This window comes from Myxocyprinus asiaticus, chromosome 1, assembly GCF_019703515.2.
Source record: "Myxocyprinus asiaticus isolate MX2 ecotype Aquarium Trade chromosome 1, UBuf_Myxa_2, whole genome shotgun sequence".
NCBI classification, from domain to species: Eukaryota; Metazoa; Chordata; class Actinopteri; order Cypriniformes; family Catostomidae; genus Myxocyprinus; species Myxocyprinus asiaticus.
This window is the reverse complement of record NC_059344.1, coordinates 21,025,870-21,042,259: the sequence shown is the minus strand read 5'-3', so window position 1 is coordinate 21,042,259 and position 16,390 is coordinate 21,025,870. Positions and strand designations below refer to the sequence as shown.

The window sequence follows — 16,390 nt, the reverse complement described above, 5'->3', positions numbered from 1 at the left end:
TTTTGTTTGCATCAGTCTAAAGGCCTTTGCATACCAAACACACATTTATAAATCGAAACAATGGATTCCTACGAAACCATTTACAACTGGAGTGAATATTTGCACGGCAACAAAGCAAGTTTTTTTTTTTTTTTTTTTTGCTGCCACGTTATTAAGTAAATGAGTCCAATCGAGGCACGAGTTCATCCATCAGATCATAATTAACTGACAGTGGCTTTGAATGCTTTTTAACAGTGTGCAGAGTGCAGCTTTTGTGTTGCACAGCTCTGGTGGGAGACAGCGGTTGGGTCTTCAGATGATACAGCTTATTTCTTCATGTCCATGAGTTAACGAAACCCAACATAAAATACATGAGACACACTCGTGTACAGTGTAGCATGGCTCTCACTGTACATGACATAACTAACAATTAGTTCTCCAGTGCGGTTCTGTTCACACAGCACAGGTTGCGGTTGTGAGACCTGAAAATTTGCGGGTGTCAGTTCAGTTATAGAATGCGGTTGTCACTCTCGTATATAAACAAACTGTGTGTGAACGTTACCGTATTAAGCACTCAAAACAGGTCTGACAACCGTATTCTGCTGCTGTGTGAACGTGGCCATGCAGTGTTCTAATTGAGGCAGAGCTCTATGGGGGTCCTTACAATGATAACCCCACCCCCCACCATCATCCAGCTAATAATTGTAACCTTTGTAATAATGGACTGATAGTATCTTTATCACACTATCACACTTTATCTCCTTTATCTTGGATTTCTCTTACAAAACAACAGGGCACCACATGTTTACCTGACCACAAACATCACATTCATAGTTTAACTGATTCAGCTGAGATTTTGTTCTGGAGAACCCCAACGCTTGAAATAGTTTCTCTGCTAAATTGTCTCTGCTCCATTCTCTCTGACCATGTCACTGCATTGGCACTCAGCAACTCTAATGGATCAATAGCATTAATGCTGGGAAAGATGACGGTATCGTGGTAGAAAAGAGTTCAGGGTGGCAGAAAAAAATTTGATAGCCGCTAAAGCACAAGACTGCTTACCTTGTTTGAACTGAATAATTACACGACGCACAGATGAGAGTCAGAGTCCATATGTGAATACCTACCAAAACTTCACAGAATAATTTTATAAATTTATTACAATTAGTAAATGTTTTATATTTTAATGAGTTATAAGATTAAGCTCAATAATATACAATAATGTTTTCTATTTAAATTGGTCACCGTGGCTGAGATGTATAATGCATTGCTGAGTTATAAATAAGATGTAGATCCACAGTAATTATTGTAATAATCTAATTGAACTGTTTTCTCTGATCATTATCATTTATAAGTATGGCTTATGCATTTAAAGATATTGAGGGAGAGAACCACTGGTCACAGGCACAACATATTAAATAGACTAAGATATTTCTCAACATCGCATCCATGTGGTAACTTTACAAGTGTCTGATAGTAAGCTAGCATGTAGTGTTAGATAAAACTTACCAGCAAATCTATGCGCATATTAACTGCATTCATATTAATTAACCTCTAGCAATGGTTTAATTCTAAGATAAAAGATTATTTAATGTTAGTAATTTAGAAGTACCAACAATCATGTATCAAAGGAGACATATATCTTACAATTATTGTGAGATGAAAATGATGATTTACTCTGCCAGTGTCAGTCTGTCATCATCTGTAAGTTCCTTCAGAATACTCAGATATGTAATGAATTTTACGACAATTTCCGTAAAAAGTCTTATTTGAATTATTTATGAAACTGGGACAGATAATGGACAATGTTGCATTGTGTCACAGTAAAAAAAAAAAAAATATATATATATATATAATTTATTTTTTTTTTTTCTAGTTTTCTAGTTTTGATTAAACACCAGGGGACTGCCCAGGTTACATTATTTTGGCCTTATGAGGGGTCCCTTAACTCTTATCGGGGGGCCGGGACCCCCCAAACCCTCCCTCAATTCAAACACTGATCACAGGCCCCTGAATCGAATCGTATCGAACTCACATCGCAGCAAGCTTTGAGGTAACAGCAAACATCGTGTCGCTGGCTAAGAGAATCAATATAAGATCGTATCATGATAAAACTTGAGATTTACACCCCTAATGTGTATTTCATTTGCATCATATGTCTTCAAAACTGAAACATATTTTCTCATATGGGTTCTCTTAACATGTTAATTATATTGCTACATACACTGCCTTGCATCCCTTTAAAAAACTCTCTGATCTTATGTGGATTCTCTTCATAATTTGTTCCATCTTGCTGCATTGTTTGCCTTTGCATTTAATCTTGCATGAGTTCTCTTATATCATAAGAGAATCATAATTTCATATAATACAGTATATTGCAGCATATTTACCTTTGTATCGCTTTTTTTAATAAACAACTTTACGGATTTTATGTGTTTTTCTTCGTCAAGTAAATGAATAATTTTAATACTATTGCTGTGAGTTGCAGTGCACTCTGTATGCCTTTGTATAAGAAAAACTATATTTTCCCAAATTGAAAATATAATCACTCTAATGCTTTTCTATGATCTTATTCTCATCACCCTATCTGACTCCATCCTTGTCCCTGTTTCTCTGTCTCTCTCTCTCTGATCCACAAAGATATTCCTCCAGTCAGTAATACGTATGAACAAGCCATGCCTCTCCATCATAAACCCCAAATCTCACCCTCTTTTTTCAACTCTTTTTGGTATGATACACTGGAACTCAAAACCCGACTCACACACAGATTAAACTGACTGAATCAACCTCCAAGGTCAGATGGCTGTTTCTTATGAAAGTCTCATGCCAGCTCAATCACAATGTCTGTCCCCCCCCCCCCCCAACACACACACACACTATTAGACATTGTAAATGAAATGAGGAGAGTGAAATCCATCATTGTCGCATCCACTGCAGTGGAAAATAATCTTTATGTCAGTTTGTGTGTGTGTGTGTGGGCGGGTTTGGGTGGTTTACGGGGACTTTTTTTAGGTTACAAACTGGTAATTACAAGGGTATTATGCTGCAAATGTGGTTTATGAGGACATTTCTAGTGCCCATAATTCAAATAGCTTAAAAAACATACTAAACTATGTTTTTTGAAAATGTAAAAATGCAGAAAGTTTTTTGTGAGGGTTAGGTGTGTGTGTGTGTGTGTTTGTGTAAGGGTAGGCATTCCTGAGTGTATGAGCATGAAAGCATTCATTCACGTGTGTATGAGAATGTGTGCATATGCATGTGGGTAAGTGTACACTTTCACACAATCCAACAGTTGATGATATTTTGCTCTGACAGCTTGCCTGTAATGGCCATCACAGACTTTCTGCTTATGACAACAAGCAGACATGCAGCAGAGTTCCTCCACTCCATCTTTATCTGTTCAATCAGTGCGTGCATGTGTGTGTGTGTGTGTCAGTGTATCTTTCTCCTGTGGTTGTAAAAAGCCAAAACCCAAGAAGCCCATGGGTACGACACAAAAAGTTTACTATTATTATGTATATGTACAGTGGGGTCCAAAAGTCTGAGGCCACACTGAAAATCTGCATTTTTTAATTTATTTTTTATTTATTTAAACCTGGACACAAACAAAGTTTTGGCATTTCGAAAACATTTAAACAAATAAAAGTTAATACAGTAAATTAAGAATTAATACAGTAAATGAAGAATAAATATCAAAGACTCTGCACTCTTTCTTTAGACTGTCACTAATAATTTTAAGCAAATTTGTGACATTTACAATGTTAATTCCTTTTTATAAAAGATTATGTTGCTTCCCTTGAAGCACAGTTTGGCACATTCTCAGATTTTACTGGGATATGCATGGTCATGCATGTGGATCAGGTTTTGCACAAACTTGTGAAGTGCATGCTGTCATTAACCCAAAAGAGGGGCATACCAAATACTTAGAAATTCTGAAAGAAAATAAATTGTGTTAACTTTTCACAAAATTGCTGATAATCTAATTTGTAATGTCTGTTTGTATGTTGAATGCATATTTACATTTATGAATAGATGCGTCTACTATATGAGGTATGTGTGTGTGCACATGTGTCTGTATGTATGCCGGTGTGTTCTCTCTTGCCTCTAAATTGCTTTCCAATGTTCTCTTTGCTCGAAGGGTCTGCGGGCTGTTGAATTGATCAATATTTCTCTCTGCTAATCAATAATGTCGTCTCCTCTCAAACTGACAAATGCAAGCTCATCATGTGCACTATCTACAGCTGACATCAAGCTATGATCATTTAAAGCTAGGACATTTTCCACAATCAATACGGAAGGGAGTCTGAGAGAGTTTGCCTAACCCACTCGGTCCAGAGATTGGCGAGACAGAGGGTAAACAATGCATCCTAAAAGTACCCCCCATGATTGGGGAGAGGTGGACATTGTGGCCCCCTCTATAGAATGCAAGATCCAGAAATACTCTGAAGCAGACAGCTCAGTTGCTAAGAGGCGGCTGGACCATATGCGGTATTTCTGTGGGCTTCTAAGCAAAGCAATGCCAAACAAGCTTCTGTCTCTCTCAGTGTGCCCCCCACAGCCTCTCTCTCTCTCTTTCTCTCTCTCTCTATGTCTCTACAGTAATTCTGTCTCTCTCTCAACCTGTAAAGAGAGATTTATGTAATACTATACATAGCTATAAAGCCATTAAGTCTTGCCACCTCTGGCACTTTGCTTTTCTAACTTTGCCGGTACCATACACAATTAAATTCATGTAAAATCTCCACACAAAATCAACCTTCTTTTCTTTGTAAAAAAAAAAAAAAAAGAAAAAAGAAAAGCAGTTAAGGGTATCATCTGTTGAGTTTTGAGACCAATTAAATGTGTTATTTAAACGGGGTAGATTATGTCCTGTCATTTGTACAATGAGCCATGTTATTTGGAAGAGAAGGGCTGCCTTGCACAAGTGAAAAGCCCCTGGGTCTTAATGGGAAATGCCACTCCGGATGTTACATCATGGAAAAAGTGGCTTTTAGAAATGCAAAACTTGATAGGAGATAAAAAACGTCCTAGCGGGATGCATTATTTTAAAGTTTGCATCCCATTTGCTTTATTATACTAGTTAAGAAGCAGTTCCTCATAGGTCTATGCACAAACCTAAAATATTTAGTAACATCTACCCACAATGCAGTGATGATGTCAACCAGAGTGAATGTGAATTGTGTGCTTACCATACAGGATGTTAATGAGCGAGATGGGCATGACCAAGATGCCCACCAGCATGTCCGCCACTGCGAGTGAGCGCAGGAAGAAGTTTGTTGCATTCTGCAGCTTTTTTTCCAGCGAAACGGCCAAAATAACTAAGATATTCCCTCCTATCGTCAAGAAGATAATCACCAGTATCAATAGGGCTGGCCAGTTCTTTTCCTTCATCTCCTCCCTTTCCACCCCATGAGGCGAGGATGAAGAGGAGGAGGATGCGGAGAGATTGAAGCTGTAGTCAGTCCCGAAGAAGCTCTGGTTCAGACTCACGGTGGTATTACCAGGCCAGACCATCCAGCCGACGAGGTCTAGGGAGGATGTTGTAGAACCGAATCCACCCAGAACTGGCCTGCCAGGTGCCCCCATACTCTGAGTGTGGCTCCTTTCTCTCTCCTTTGTCCCCGCTGTATCAGTCTGAACTCTTTCCAGTCATGGCCGTTGATGGCCACTTACAAAAAAAGAAGTTTAGAAGTTGTGTACAAAAAGGGCGAAGCAATCCACTCAAAATGCTATGTGAAGGAGAAATCTACTGCGTAAAGGATATCCATCGCATTTCCTGTTTCTAGTTTGAGCCTCAGGATCTTGTTCAAAGAGACCATATCTGAAAAACACAGATATTGACATAGAATGATGAATACAAAAATATATACTTTGAGGTTACAGACACACTATACAGAAACTATAACTTTGATACAGTTATAGTTTCTATAACTGTATCACTGACAGATGCTAGTATGAAATATTAGTAGGAAGCAGAGCCCCACAAAATAAAGGGCTGTGATGAGCAGTGTTGTCGCTTTAGGTTATGCATACAGGGTGACCGACAAGCACATTTGACTCGGCTTTCAGAATTCATTTTCAGTTGTCACAGTAAGGATATCTCCATCGTAATATTGAAAGAGACACAGATGATCAGTTACGGTAAGATCCATCTCTTTTGGAAACAAATGGCGCCCTGCCCTCAGGGTAATAGAGGCTAATTGAGTTTGCAAGTTAAAATTATATGCTACGATCCAGGTCTCCGCTAACCTGTCGCACTTCACTACAATGGCCTAATGAGAGCCATAATTTACTAAATCTGAGGTTACTCCTCATTAAATTAGCAAGTCTTAATAACTTAAGACATCTGTCAAAGGTAATGTGATGTAATTATGATGTAATGTTATTATTATTGTGATGGACAAGTGGATAATTGTCACTACGTACAGCCAGTCACTTTGCGCTTGAACCGAACGGCATGTCTAATAAGCTTCAGTAATTGCAGTGCTCACCCAGTCGGTTAGCCTGTGCATTATAGTGGCCGGAGACTGATGGCATGTTACGCGCATGGGAATAACAAGCACCCACAGTGTTCTGTGGGCCACATCAAACCATACATACTTTAATTAACAGAACACAACCAAAAGAGATTAGGGTTGGAAATGGGCTACGAGATGAATCTCGCCCTGTGCAGTACGGCTGTGTCTGAAATTTGAAAAATCCTTAACAGGCTGTATATAGTGGTAGGAAGGCATCAAGGCACATCAGAATCCAATGTTAGTGTCACATACTAACAAGGGTGTCATTTACGGGTGGAATGGGTGGACACTTTTTGCCTTTGGTAATTTTGTCCCCACCACTTTTTGAAATAGCAGGAAAGTATTTAATGAGGAAGAAATATCTCCAGTTTTTAAGCAGGAGTTTCCATTTCGTTTGTGTGTATTATAATAATTGACAATTCAGCACTGGAGTTTGTTATAATGAGTGCTAGTTGCAGCTGTTATCAATGATGTTGATTGACAGCTGGCAATGTTCTCCTGCACCAATTCGTGTGCTCAACTTGCTCCGCTGCAGCTCGCGCTCCTTTACAGTTAAATTGCAAAGCAAAATGCAAACAGAAGTGTCCCCACTAAGGGCAGAGCGCGTGTATGCCTCCCCTGGCAACATGATCACACGGGAAGTCGGCATGCTGTTTCTGAAATTTCCAGTACCCCAGGATCGGCAACAGTATGCCGACTCACTGACATGCCTTATCTCCCATCGGACATATTTGGAACGGCTCAACAACAATTGCTTTCCCTCATGGCACGACTGTTAGCGCATTGCGTAAGTTGCATGGGAAACCACGTTTCAATCCCCATTCAAACGAAGAAGTAATCATGTTTGTATAAACAATCAAGAGCATGATAAGGAGATTGCATTTTTATCCCTAACATTGCATTTTGTCTCTATTAATGGTTAGGGTTAGATTTGGGTTTTGCTTGGGGAGTAGATTAAATAAAATAAGCATTTCTCTTCACTGTTTTACACCCTGTTCAGCTGAAAAAAATTCTTTTTACAACTGGCTTCTGGCAAACTCTGTTTATATGCTCTGAAACACTTATCGCTTTAGCCTCTGGAGGCAGTGTTTTCAAATTCGGTCAACGTATACCGATTTCGGCTAAAGAAAAATCGGCACACACTTGCCAAATTTTATGTGAGATCAGGCTGCCCCTGGCAGGGGCATAGGGCTGCTAGGATCACCGTGACAACCGCCCAACAGCGGTGGTGGAGTGCCACCAGCGATGAAGTGCATGTGAACGTAACATCTTATTAAACCTAGGAAAACGTCCTGGTTACATTCATAACCTCCGTTCCCTGATGGAGGGAACGAGATGTTGTGTCGATGTATTGACACTAGGGGTCACCCTTGGGAGCCCTGAACACCTCTGATCTTTGAAAAAAGGCCAGTGGGAATTGGCGAGTGGAATTTGCATACCACTCCCCTGGACATTCGGGTATAAATGGAGCTGGCTTGCAACCACTCATTCAGGTTTTGTACTGAGGAGTCAAGACATGGTCCAGGCCATTTCAGCGGGTAGTTCAGTGTTGTGGCAAGAGGGACACAACGTCTCATTCCCTCCATCAGGACAAACCGCTGTGTGCCTCGTAGCCAGTGCACCAGGCCGTCACGTAACCTCCCCCGATGCTCCTACGAGCGTCGAATGGTCCCCTGTACTTCGGGGATAAGTCGGCTGCCCAAAAAATGGGGAAAGGCTAGCCCAGCCATGGCCTCTTCTCCTCTTTTTTCTCCCCAAAAAGAGTGGAAATCGTTTGCTGACTGGGGGCCATAAGTGTCTGTGTCGGGGGGGTGTCACTCCCAAGGGGAAGACACCACAGAGACCACATCCTGCCCGGAGTGGGGTGGGGGGGGGTATTTGAGTGGAAATACAACACATGGTCTTACCGAGTTTTGTCAGAAGTATGTCATGTGGAGAAGTCCCGTGGTAGGTCCTACCCGAGGGGGGAGGAGCTCTACAGACACGGTGACCAGGGGCAGAGGAACCTCTGCCCAAGGAAGACCAATAGGGAAACCATTTCGCGGAAGATACATCACACGGGGTTACCTCGGGGAACCAGCGCATGTGGAGCACCTACCCCAGTACAGGGCCTAGTTAGCACACGTACTGGGCTGGCAGCGAATTTCTCTGCCAACTCGCCTGCCACAGGGCTAAGCGGTACACCTGGCCAGCTCTCCCAGAACCTACCTGTTCGTACCTGAAAACACACGGGGCGAAACCGGCTCAACCTGGAGATTATAGAATCTTGCAAAGGTGCTGGGTGTTGCCCAGCCTGCCACTCTGCAGATGTCTGCTTAAGCGGTGCCATTGGTCAGAGCCCAGGAGGCCACCACACTCCTAGTAGAGTGGGCTCATAGCCCCAAGGGGGGCGGCATGTCCTGGGTGTGATATGCCATAGCAATGGTGTCAATGACCCAGTGGGTGATCCTCTGTTTGGAGACAGTGCTCCCTTTCTGCTGTCCACCAAAGCAGACAAAGAGCTGCTCAGAGCATCTAGAGCTCTGCGTGTGATCCCAATAGATGCGCAAAGCATGCATCGGACACAGCAATGACAACGCTGGGTCTGCCTCCACCCGGGGCAGCTTCGCTTGCAGGTTCACCACCTGATCCCTAAATGGGGTCTTGGGAACCTGGGGCACATTGCCCGGTCGGGGTCTCAAGATCACATGAGAGTGACCCGGACCGAACTCCAGGCACATTTCGCTGACAGAGAACGCCTACAGGTCCCCTACCCTCTTGATGGAGGTGAGCACCATCAGGAGGGCAGTCTTCAAAGAGAATGCCTTTAGCTCAGCTGACTCTAGGGGCTCAAATGGAGCTCCCCGTAGGCCCTGAAGGACCACGGAGAGGTCTCACGAGGGGATGAGACGTGATCTGGGGGGTTTTAACCTCCTAGTGCCTCTCAGGAACCTGACGATCAATTCGTGCTTCCCCAAATACTTACTGTCTACTGCATTGTGATGTGCCGATATAGCGGCTACATACGCCTTCAAGGTGGAGGGGGACAGCCGCCCCTCCAGCCCCTCCTGCAGGAAAGAAAGCACTGATCCAACTGCACAACATGAGAAAGAAGGTCCTTGCTCAGGGGAATTTGCCGGGGGGAGGGGGGGCTGTCGCGAGGAGTGTGAGGTCTGAGAACCAGGTCTGGGTAGGCCAGTAGGGCGCCACTATGATGACCTGCTCCTTGTCCTCCCTGACCTTGCACAACGTCTGTGCAAGTAGGCTCACTGTGGGGAACGCATACTTGCATAGCCCCAGGGGCCAGCTGCGTGCCAGTGCATCTGTGCTGAGGGGAGCCTTGGTCAGGAAATACCAGAGCGGGCAGTGGGAGGATTCCCGGGAAGCGAACAGGTCCAAGTGCGCTTGACCAAATCAACTCCAGATCAGTTGTCCTTCCGGACCAACACGTGCTTGCCCTGGATCAACGGCAAAAGCCTCCGCAGGGCGAGCAATACTACTAGCAACTCGAGGCAGTTGATGTGCCAATGCAGTCACGGAGCAGTCCAAGGATCGGCGATTGCGCACCCATTGGACACGGTGACCCAGTCACGCTTGGATGCATCCATCGTAACCACGACGTGCCTGGAGACCTGCTCTAGAGGAACCCATGCCCATAGAAATGGCAGGTTGGTCCAAGGGCTGAACAGACGGCGGCAGACCGTTAACGGGGCAAGGGCTGCCTCTGCGACCTTCGTGAAGGCGTGAGGTGACAGGGACAGACCGAAGGGGAGGACCATGTACTGGTACGCCTGGCCCTCGAAAGCAAACCGCAGCAAGAGTCTGTGTCGAGGTAGAACCGAGACGTGGAAGTACGCATCCTTCAGGTCTACCGCCGTGAACCAATCTTGATGCTGGACACTCGCCAAAATGTGCTTTTGCGTGAGCATCTTGAACGGGAGTCTGTGCAAGGCCCGGTTCAGAACTCGCAGGTCCAAGATTGGCTGCAACCCACTGCCTTTTATGGGTACGATGAAGTAGGGGATGTAAAAGCCCTTCTTCATCTCGGCTGGAGGAACAGGCGCGCAAGGCAGCAGCGGTCTCGCCTTTCACCGCAGTGAAGCGGACGCCGTTGAACCTGGGTGGGCGCCTGATGAACTGAATCACGTAGCTGAGTTGAACGGTCCTGATCAACCACTGTGATGGGTTGGGGAGTGCAAGCCATGCCCCCAAGCTCCGAGCGAGGGGGATGAAGGGGATAATCGCGTCAGACATACCGGTGGGTGGGGCCTCGTGACGGGGTGGAGCCTGAGGTGCCACGTTGAGGGGGCTGGAGCCCCGACTTCGTGGCCGTGCTGAGTGTGGGAACATCTATGCACTTACCTGGCTCCAGATACCCACCATAGGGCTAGTCAGGGAGGGGGGAGGAGGAAAGTCGTCCCTGCAGTCCGTCAGAACCGGCCTGGTGTGGGCATGTTTGTGCCACAGCTGGGCATGTAGTGGCAGTGGTGCCGCCCTTGGAGCGCCATACCTGCCATAAAGTTTTAAAGCTAAGGCAGCTGGCTTAATGCCACCCTACAGGCGCTGGACGGGGGTCTCAGGCGGCCCCGCCAGGTGGCGGCGTTTTGCGGGCACAGCTGCACTGCATCCGCCTTATCCACCTGGGGAATCACCGAGTATCCCCTGGCAGCCCCACCATAGAGGGTAGTGAGAGTGGAGGAGCTCAGAGACTGGGTCTGGGCAGTGAAAGGTGCCCACCACGACCTCGTGAGCTCCTCATGCACCACCGGGAAGAAAGGGACCGGGGCGGGGCGCAGCCGTGAGCGGCGCTCCGGGCCCAGGAACCAATCGTCAGGCTGCGAGGGTTCGGGGGGGTGGAGGGTTCCACTCCAGCCTGACACATGCAGCCGCCCAGGCAAGCATGGCTGCCAGCTGCGCGTCAGGCTGCGACTGGGTGACCGCACCCGAAGGTGGGAGCCCAGTCAAGTCCTCAGCGTCAGACTGGACAACCCTCTCTCCGATGCTGCAATCGAGAGCTCATCCACTTCGCGAGTGCCGAAACAAGATCGCGAACTCGCCCTGAGAAGAGCTGGCGGTCTAATCCCAGCGGGGCAAACAAGCGTACTGGGGAATGGGAGGTCCGTGGGGAGTTACCCGGCGGAGTGGCTCCAATTGGGGTCCCCAAATCGCCCCCAGTGCTAACCGACGCGGCCTCAAACCCGTAGGTAGGAGGACCGAGGCGGGGAGCCGCTGGGGTGGTCTTTCCCTCTAACAAAGGTAAAACCACGACCACAAAGTTGCCATGGTCACGCTCTCGCCATGAGAACATGACCTGTCCATGAGCGCTGTCTCCGCATGGGCAGCGCCCAAGCACGTAAGACCGCGATCGTGGCCATCGGAAGCGGAGAGGTAACGACCGCAACCAGGAAATACAAACAAACGGAGAGTCATTTTTTAAAAAGACGCTCTTTTAGAAGGGAAAATATACTCTTTCAGTAGGAAGAATATACTCTTTTAGCTGCTGAATCACCCAGGGGCATCTCTGCACTTCACCAGTGCAAGAAGGGGAGAAGCCACTGTAATGCATCATAAATCCAACAGCTTTTCGAGGTGAATGGATTGGCAGAGTAATTCAGCTCGCTGAACACAACTGCTCGGACCTTGTCTCGGCTCCTCAGCACAAAACCTGAATGAGTGGTTGCGAGCCAGCTCCTTTTATACCCGTATGTCCGGGGGAGTGGCATGCAAATTCCACTCGCCATTTCCCATTGGCCTTTTTTCAAAGATCAGAGGTGTTCGGGGCTCCCAAGGGCGACCCCTAATGTCACTACATCGACACAGCTTCCAGTGAGTGACAGATAGGGAACATTGTTCTCTCATGTCAGACTCTAAATGAACCAAGAACTGTTACTGTGTTATGTGTACATAAGGCTTATAAGTCTTCAATAAGTGTATTTACTGGATAGTTGTTGCTATGACAATGTGTAATTAAAGGTATACATATTCAGTTTTGTTTTAATTAGTGGTATTTTATACCTGGGACTAAAAACTATATGTTTTTCATTTCATTTTTTTCTGAGCAAAAACGGTACCATTCTTTTCCAAATGGTAACCAGTTAGAACAAAATAAAAGAACGTTTAATAACGTTCTTTTAAAAATGACAATAGTCTGTGCTATGGGTGGGTGAAATACCAATAGCAGTGTTGCCAGATCTTGCAAGAAAAACAAGCAACCTGGTCTGGAAAAACAAGCCCAAAATAAGCCATTTGCCTCACCAAAATAAGCGAAAATAAGCAATTACATTTTTCCTATGTAGTGGATTTATCAGCATAGAAATCATAACAAACAAACTGTTAATTAACAGTTAAATATAATTTTAATTACAGATCTACTTCTCAGTCAAAACCCGGAGCATCAAATCTGTATTAATGCATCATATCTAACAATAATTCAGTGAAAACTTGGAAACAACTGAGAAATATACTTTTTACATCAAATAATGTTTTCATTGTATCTGGATTAGCCGTGCATGTACAGTATAAGTAGTAATTATACATAGTTGTTAAAAAAAAAATTCATACACAGAATGGAACATCCACAATGGGCAATTAGGCAAAGAAATGTGTGATGCAGCAGTTTCCTTCAAGATCAAAGCACGTTTCATTTTTTTGGGCAACATGAAGTGGTGTAGTTCCAAAAAATGACTGTAATAAACCCTTTGGCCTTTGGTTTCATGAAAAAATTATTGGAACAGAAAATTTAAATTGAACAATTTTTTGATCCCATTTTTGTTTACGTTCTGCAAATAATTTAATTCGTTTTCAGTTTTCGCTTTCGTTCCTTGAGCCATTTTTAGTGGAATTACTACAAATTCATGAATTAACAAAATATCTTAATTAAAAAGTCTGAGTACACATCTTTTGCACAAATCTGTTATTTATAATTGTGCATATTAAATCATCTCATCATTTGAACAGTAAATCCAATAAGAACTGCATTTCCAAATATTTCTTCCTCAAAAGTACTAAAAAAATATTTAATGGAACCGTTAAGGATACGGAAATGTTAAGAGGAATCAAAATCAGAAACATTTCTTACAATTCCCATCCTTACTTGAAAGGATTTCTGAAACCAGCGTCCTCACGAGGGGCCTTCATATGCAAAACGCTACCTGTGAAGTCATTGACTGACTGTGTAGTGAGGCATTAAGCCAGCTGCCTTAGCTTTAAAACATTAGGTTGTTGAAACCTTTTCCCACTCCTCCATGAGTGAAAGGTCAATGGGGTTATAACATAAATGAGTCTATGAGATTATCAGGTTTTTTTTCTCCATAAAATGAAAATACTGATTGGTTGCCTCTTGCAGTTTGTTACAAGTAAAGTGAAAAGAAGAACAAAACAACCAGTCTAAGTAAACCAAGGTGACTCAAAACCATTTCTCTCTTAACTGCAGAGATTGTCTCTTATAAACAGAAAATGTGAGTTATGCAGAGAAATATGACACAACCTGACCTGGTTTCCCTCTACAAAGCTAAGAAATAGGTTTATTCACTGCAGGAGACAGCAGTTTTCTGATATGCAGACATGTTCCCCAGCTTCTGAAGAGAGAATAAAATTGCAATGTTCCTCAGACGCAGCAGAGTCCTCGGTAGTTCACCTTCTCTCTGGAGATCAGAGATAATGCAAACACCAGCAAAAAGTAAAATGGCCCTACAATAAATAAATTACCATATACTCACCCCCCACCACCACCCCACTCACACACAAACACAAGACACACATAAGAGCATCCTAAATTAAAGAATATACAGGTATAAAGGAAGTGCATAAAAACCACAAGACTTCAAATTCACAGTCAGCCCTGAATCTTAATGCTGCACTTCAGGTCCCATTATAAAATAATAAAGGATCCTTTTTGGAAGACATGCTGCTGGGTGCAGAGGAATAATGAACACCATGGGGTGCATTATGGGCTCAACAGATGGTCAGTATTAAGGGCCTCTAAAACTTTAAGTAGAAATCAGAAACATTGTGCAGCCACATGCGTGAATGCAATACCTTCTAACTATGCAAGCATGATTTCACATAACGCGCCTTGCAAAACGTTTCAGAATGCAATTTGTAACAAGTAAATGGCTTTGCCTGTCTTCTTCTATGGCTAGTTTTTTTTTAGGCCAGTTTGAAGACAATCCCTACATCCGACTTCGCATACTTCCCCACTATATAGTATGCCAAAAGCAGTATGTCAAAAGAGAAGGGTGTCCGAATCCTCAGTATTCATAATTATTCAATAAAGGCAAAAAATACTCGGATGAACTTGTATTCTGAAGTGCGCATCCACTGTACTATCTGAGAAGAAATCATATTCAAACAACAGAAAATGGCAGAGGACTGCGAGTCAGGCAGCACCTTTTTAACTGTAATTCCTGTTTATACCAAGACAGTTGTTCCTTGAGGTTAAATTTGACTTGTCTGACAAAATCAGAGTAGATTATTTTCACAATTTTTGCTATTAGAGTATACCGTCATAGATTCGGGTCATGGGACAATGTCCACGTTCCAAGATGAAGTACATTATGTCTGGGAATGCACTCTACTAGTCACCTGCATACTTAAAGAATGTACTTCATTAATAGCAAAGAAGTACGGTCTTCATCAGATGCAATTCAAAATCTGACAGTGCGTGAATTCGGACACAACTAAACTTGCTGATTAAGTTAGATCTTATAAACATGATAATGACTCCTTGTCTCCACTCCATTTGAATAGAACAGCAATTGAAAATGCTTGGCAACAAAGCAGTTTCTCTAAATTCTGACAAAGACATTGATAAAAAAAAAAAAAAAAAAAAAAAAAAAAAGATGGCCACAACTTTAGGACAGATTTGAAGGTAACTCTATCCCCCTTTAAAGTACTGAGGCTTGTTACAGCCACAGAAATATGCAAGAATGCTAAGTAACAGGACCATATACCTGCAATGTCTTGACCAAACATTCATGTCTGTGTTTGTGTACTTGTGAAGAGCATGTTTCTGTCTTTTTCTCTCACTGTATGTGTCCCTGAAACTGATCTGAACTAGAGCTGATGTGCAAAAAAAGCAAAAAGCAGTAAGCTTATTAGAGAGGACACTGAAATATGAACTCAGGTAAATGATGCTGATTATGACTCTAAATAACACCTAATGAGAATCCTAATCTTGGTCTCTCTCTCCCTCTCTTTTTCCCTTCAGACATGTCTTCATCTTCTATTAATGAAGTGGATGAGAGTGCACTCACACAAACTAAGCGAGATTCTGCATTCCAACAGTGGGTAATTAGCCCAAGCAGAAACCAATCAAGAAACTGTAAATTGGGTTAAGTTAGCATGAAATAGAAAGGCTAAAGGAAACAGTGACAAATGCACACACACCTTTCAGCAATTCAAGCATTTAATCTTGTAACGACCAGTGTTCAGCTAGAAGTTGAAGACAGGGTTGGCATTTGGGTTCAGGTAAGGCTATCTCATCCTAATGCAATCCCAGATGTGTATGACTTTCTTTCTTCTGCTGAACACAAACAAAGACTCTCTCAAATCTCTTAATTTATTGTTCTGTTTAACTCAGCATTGAATTTCATAGCTGAGAATATCATTCTTGTCCACAAAGCTAAATTATGGCATAAAGATTAAGAATGTAACCAGCAGGCTTGAAAAGCCATTTGCTCACAGCCGTTCAATGCAGCACATTAATGGAACAGAAAATAAATTCCAGTCTCAATGTATCCTTGTAGGGTAAATTGTGGCATAAGAACTGAAAATTCATCTTTGTGGAAGTCGTTGGATTCAAATTTCAGGGGGACTACATTATGAACTGCATCTCAAAACACTTGAAAAAGACGATAAAACAAAACCAAACAATAAACAGCTGAAGCCAAACTGCTCCACTTACGGTTGCCCAC

The 16,390-nt window shown here is 43.4% G+C and overlaps 1 protein-coding gene across 1 annotated transcript in view; it reads right to left on the bottom strand.

Annotated features, from left to right (window-relative positions):
- The window catches only part of LOC127440888 (5-hydroxytryptamine receptor 2C-like), a 194,300-nt gene that overhangs the window by 24,849 nt on the left and 153,061 nt on the right, over nucleotides 1–16,390 (bottom strand). The window contains exon 3 of the mRNA XM_051697973.1: nucleotides 5,169–5,800. Coding sequence (XP_051553933.1) covers nucleotides 5,169–5,565 — 397 coding nt within the window. The 5' untranslated portion in view covers nucleotides 5,566–5,800. The remainder of the gene's footprint in view (nucleotides 1–5,168; nucleotides 5,801–16,390) is intronic.